At 37.0% G+C, this 6,000-nt stretch overlaps 1 protein-coding gene across 1 annotated transcript in view; it reads left to right on the forward strand.

Annotated features, from left to right (window-relative positions):
• The window catches only part of celf1 (cugbp, Elav-like family member 1), a 58,285-nt gene that overhangs the window by 11,276 nt on the left and 41,009 nt on the right, over positions 1 to 6,000 (forward strand). Inside the window, 2 exon segments of the mRNA XM_051923538.1 lie at positions 2,327 to 2,375; positions 5,621 to 5,755. Coding sequence (XP_051779498.1) covers positions 2,327 to 2,375; positions 5,621 to 5,755 — 184 coding nt within the window.

The raw sequence follows: 6,000 nt of genomic DNA on the forward strand, positions 1-6,000 counted from the left end.
GGAAATGTTTTAATACAGTCTCTAAAACCCTGAGACTGCAGCAAACCACCGTGTGACCCATTATCTCCAAATGTAGAAAACTTGGAACAGTGGTAAATTTTCCCTGGAGTTGCTTGCTTCGCAAAATTATTCCAAGAGCACATACAAAACTCATTTGGGAACTTGCAGAAGGGTGACAACGAACATCTAAGGAGCTTTAGGCCTATGTAAACTCTGTTAATGCTATTGTTCATGATTCCACAGTTAGGAAGACATTGGGCAAAAATGGGTAACCCATGGGAGAGTTCCAGAGCAAAAAACCACTGCTGAACAAGAAGAGCCTAAAGTCTTATCAGAAACTTCATTACCCACAAAGTCATTGGGACAGTGTTCTGTTAACTGATGAGTCAAATGTGAAACTTTTTGGTAGACATAGTCTCATTTCATCTGGCATAAAGTAAGCACAGCATTTCACAATAAAAACATCATGCTCACAGTCAAACATGTGGTGGTAGTGTAATTATGTAGGGATGTTTTTTCTGCATCAGTGTCTGGGCAACTTGCCATAATTGAGGGAAACATGAATTTATCTCAGTTGGGTTATGCAGCAGGACAACAATCTGAAACACAAGAACAAGTCTGAATGGCCTCGAAATAACAAAACTAATGTTTTGAAGTGGCCTAAGTAAACTCCTGACTTGTAGTACAATACCCTGTAATGTGACTGATTTTAAATAATTCTTCTGAGAAAAATGGGCCAAAGTTTTGTCACGGCAATACCAAAAACTGATATGCTATTGGAAGCATTTGATTTTAGTTGTTGCTGGTGAAGGTGGCACAACCAAGTATTAAGTTTAGGGGACAATTACATTTTCACATGGATCAGGTGTTGGTGAACGTTTTTTAATTCAATAAATCAAATAAACATTTAAAAACTATGCATTGTCTTTTACTCAGGTTGACTCTTGTACTAAATTTGCTTGGAGATCAGAAACAATTCTTAAGAATAAACAGAAATAGAGACAATAAGGAAGGGGTCAAATACGTGAATACCTTACCATGGCGATATGTGTGTGTATGATTGAGATATATATATTTTTGTCATTAATAGTTGAAAGAATGGGAATATTACTAATTGATCAGTTTTTGTAATATATCATTGTGATCTTTCAGCTTTTCTCTAGGTGTGACTGCTTACTATACAATAAGGCAACAAGACACATCAGGAGGTAGATGTATTAATAGCTGAACTGACTAAAATGACATCAATCTAATAAATCATACATAACTTTAATTTTCTCCCTTTACCTCACAAATTTTTTTCTATAGAAGAGCACCTCTTTGGCAGTTTGCAAGTTGATTTCCCCTTCATCTTTGATTGTCTTTTACTTTGTAGAAATTCATTTAAAAGTAAAATATGTGAACATGTAACACAGATTTGTTGTTACTAGAAGCACAAGTAATAAATTAACAATGACCATGGTTGAAGACCACCCTTGATATTATAATATTGAACTCTTACTGACAATATTGAACTTTTACTGACACTATGGCAGAACAATATGTTAAAGGTTTCTATTGACAAGATGTAATATCTGGATGCCAAGGAACTGTTCTTGAATGTGTAGGGCCATTCTGGGGTTTAGGTAATATTGATAATTGCCTGGATTGCATTGCTTTGATAGGAATGTATAGATGCAATTCCAGGAATGTTCTATAAAATCATGGCAATTTTGGCAGTGAAATGTTCATAGTAGACCATGCCCCATCAGCCCCTAAACAACCCCCTACTCAGCAAACTCACAAGGTAATTAAATGAAAATGTTAATCTTGAGCAGTAGGTGTGCTTGGGACTTGCTGCTCTGGAGATCTGTTTGTTGATAATAAGCTATTTTATTTACTTAGTTATTTGTTGATCCTTTGGAGAATGGTTGCATGCCTACTCCAATTTTCCTCTTGCTTATTTGTTTACACCACTACATTATAATGTGTTCTTAATTTTTTCGTTTTGAAAATAAATGCATTATTCCATATATAGCAATCGGAGACTGGCCAAGAATGTCACTTCTTTTTTTAAGGGCCATCATGCATGTGCCTGTACTGCTATACTAAGTTTGCCAGGAAATTATACCCAGGCTGTCTAAGGTCTGAGGTGCATTAGATGTCATGCTGTGTTCCTTCTACTATTACATTGCAGAACATATCTTGTGTGTTGGGTCATGGAATCAAAAACATCATTCAATTACAAAACAAAAACAATAAAGGAATCAATGTATAAGAGGAGTTGCCTTTGAGGACTACAGTTGGAGATTTAATTCTTTTTTTTTTTTTTTTTTTATTCTTTCAGATGCATCACCCCATTCAAATGAAACCTGCAGACAGTGAAAAGAATAATGGTGAATATGTAATTTTCTTTTTATTGTAGAGTAAAAAGTATAATTATTAAAGAGTACATGCTTTGATAGTAAGTAACATCACATTAAACTCAAAACAAAAAAGGACAATTGAAAAACCTGTCTGTAAATTTAAATTTAATTGCAGCAATAAAAATGAAGAAAACCTTATCCAAATAAAAGTCTGATTTGAGGCTTCTTGCTTTTATATATGGCCTCAGCCCTTTGCAATCACATTCACATGTTATTCCTTTGCCTTGTGTATAAGGTAAAGATCTTTTTTATTACAATTGTTATTTTTAAAGCATAAACTTAATTTACATAGAGAAAAAATTTAATATTCATTTAATGTGCAAATTTAGAGGTGTTTTTCATCTAAAATGTTTTTTTTTTCTCTGTAGTACATTGGTTAGGTGGGCATCATTAATTATATTACATTGCCAGTTTAAAGTGTAGTTAGCATACATACAAGAAAAATGCTAAAGATGCATCATGATCAAAAAGGGAATTCTACAACAGATATTTTAAAGGACTTCTGCCCTCCTTTTTTGTGGCTTGTAAAATACTACCATATGTTTTGTGCATGTTAAATTCTCTTACTGAAAATCCAGATGTATGTGCTCTTTATTCTTTTTTTTCCCTAACTGGTGATATGGCAGGTTTTCCTCAGTAGACCGTAAACTGCTGTGGGTGCCACAAGGGTTTGCATTTCACTAATGACGTTTCTCCATGTTGGGCGGTACAAGGCAATGCCTTTAGCGTCATGGAGGCTTAGTTGATGGTTCTTCAAATCCTCCTCAATTTGTTTTGTCCAAATCTTTTGTTAGTGCCACTCTTTGCACCTTTCAGTTATTTGGTTATTTTCGCCATAGCAATTTGTGTGGCATTCGGTTCTGTTCCATTCGGCAAATGTGCCAAAACCATTGTAGCTGCCCACATTGGATCTCCTTGTCTACTGTCGGTTGACTACCTCACCTCTTCAGTATGATCTTCTTTCAAATTTGATCTCGAAGCGTGATGCCCAGGGTGTGGCGTAGGCAACACATTTGGAGGACTTCAAGTTTATTCTGCACAAACTTGGAGAAGAATCGGTAGGATCAACGACCTGTAAAGGTGGATTTTGTTCTTGATAGAGATGTTTGTCTTTTTCCATAGGCACCACTTTAATAAAGCAAATGCCACTGTTGCTTGGTCAATTCTACTGTGCAATTGCAGAGGCGACCTTTTTACCTTGAATGATCAAACCCAGAAACTTAAATTATTGCACTTGTTCATTTTGGGTCTGGTCCCGTTAAATAGCCACCAGCGATCCATCTGTAGTTAACATTTTGGTCTTGTCAGAGTTGATTTTCAGACCGTATGGTATTGCTGTGAGTGATAGCATATGGCTTGTCGGTGTCTGAATCAGCGGATGTAGTACTGTCATTAGCGAACATGAAGCGAATACTCATTGCTGAATTTGTCATACTAGACTCCCATTCTTCTGATGAACACTTTTCTCATAATAGCTTTGATCACCGTGTTAAATAGTAGAGGAGAGATAATGTCACCTTGCTGGACTCCGGTTCATACAGAGAATTTGTCAGATAATACATTCCTGATTTGTACACAGCTTGTTGCTGTTGTAGGACGATTTTAGGAGTTTGATGATTTTCTGAGGTACATGTTTGGCCTGTTAGGTTCCCACATGGTTGGCCAGTAGACGTGAAGGCTAACTTGAAATTGATAAAGATGTTGACACTTATTCCAAGAATTGGTGGATGGAAAATATTTGGTTATGACATCCCTGATCCAGTTTAAAGCTGGTTTGCTCCTCCCAGCATGTCTGCTCTCTGTATTTTTGAAGCCTGGATTGAATAATCTTCATAAAGACCTTTCGGACAATGGAGAGAAGACTGATTCCACATTAGTTCTTGCAGTTGTGGATAGATCAAGTGCTGCAAACTTGTTCAGTAGGGCAATCTGGAATGTCTTGATGGTAGCTGGGTCTCTCTTTCACATCCAGTCCTGTTTAACTGAGGATCATGTTCTTGGTGAGGTAGTGGTCAGAGCCACAGTCTGGCTTCTGCATTGCACTTAAATAATCGATATAATCCAAGACAACTGAGTTTTTGCCAGATGGGTTCCTCCACGTAAGTTAATGTTTCAGGGTATTTTGGAGGAAGCGGTTTCCAGCGATCAATTTGTTGGATGTGGTGAAGGACAGAAATTGCAGTTTGTTATTGTTTATTTCTCCATGAGTGACGATACCCATTGTTTCCTCCCATCCTGTTCTCTCCATGCAAATATGGGTATTGAAGTCACCTGCTAGAATAACGTCTCGGTCCGGGGGATCGAGTCCAACATATGTGAGCATAGAAATCGTCTTTGCTCATCTCAGTCAGTGTGTAGACAGAAAATAAGGGTTTTGAGCAAGTCATTGATGGTGATCGCTGCCAGACGGCTAGAAACAAGTTAGAAGGCACAATGACAATTCTGGCCGCGCAATTGTCTATCATAAAACCAATACCCACTTGTTGCTTTTTGCTGCCTGAATAGAAGTATTATCAACTCATCAGACATTGGTGGCTGGATGGTGAGCGGTCCAGATCAGGTGAGACATAGTTTGAACAGGGTCAAAAATCGTGATTTTGCAAGCCAATAGTTCCTGAATGATAATTTCTGTTTGGCCAGTGTGATGCCCAGTTCTTACATTCCACAATGCTATATTCGGTTGAAAGATCTTGTTTCCTTGATCAGTAGTCCTCTTCCCGCCAGTACCCTAAGTCTCTGATACTGATGCATCGGCTCCTCAGGATGCGGTAGCACTAGCAAAAGAATTTCTTCAATTCTCCATGTAGTTTCTAGTGTCATTACCAGTTCTAGCCACCTCGGCAATGTGACTACCCTCCTCCTTTTTCAGCCAAGCTAGGGACCATCCTTGGTGGAGTATGTGTTAATAATGAGTCAATGCTTTTTCTGCATTTTCTTCTTAAATTTAGTGCCATTTTTAGAATTTGCTTTTAAAACCACAGGTAAAACTCAGCTGAATTATCCATATGAAATATTACTGCTGTAGTCTAGGAAAACCTTTTGACTGCCTGTTGGTTCTTAGGGAATTCTTTTTATTTTTTTTTTGCTTTGTTAAAAGAAAGTAGTAAATATTTATATTGCAAGACAGTGTGTCATAAGTACATTCAGGTTAGTGCCTTTAATTTCAAATGCTAGGAAGTAGATAGATTTAATAGATCCAATTACTTTTTTTCTAGCTGTGGAAGATAGAAAACTTTTTGTGGGAATGATTTCAAAGAAGTGTAATGAGAATGACATCCGGCTTATGTTTTCACCATATGGGCAGATTGAAGAGTGCAGGATATTGAGGGGTCCTGATGGCTTGAGTCGAGGTGAGTTCATGGGGTTTCAGATCACTTAGTAATTCTTTAATCATGCCAGCGATAAGTAATCTGAAATAAATGTGTTGAATTTAAACTGAGATAACCAAATGCAGTCTTGTAGTTATAACTTAATGAGGCTGCTGCTCTTTCATATAATGATTTACAGAAAAATGTAACAAGATAAATTTGTAGTATTACTGTAACTGATTACCTGGAGTTACTAAAATATCTAAAAATGGACCTGAACAAAGCAA

Source organism: Erpetoichthys calabaricus, chromosome 2 (genome assembly GCF_900747795.2).
Source record: "Erpetoichthys calabaricus chromosome 2, fErpCal1.3, whole genome shotgun sequence".
NCBI classification, from domain to species: domain Eukaryota; kingdom Metazoa; phylum Chordata; class Cladistia; order Polypteriformes; family Polypteridae; genus Erpetoichthys; species Erpetoichthys calabaricus.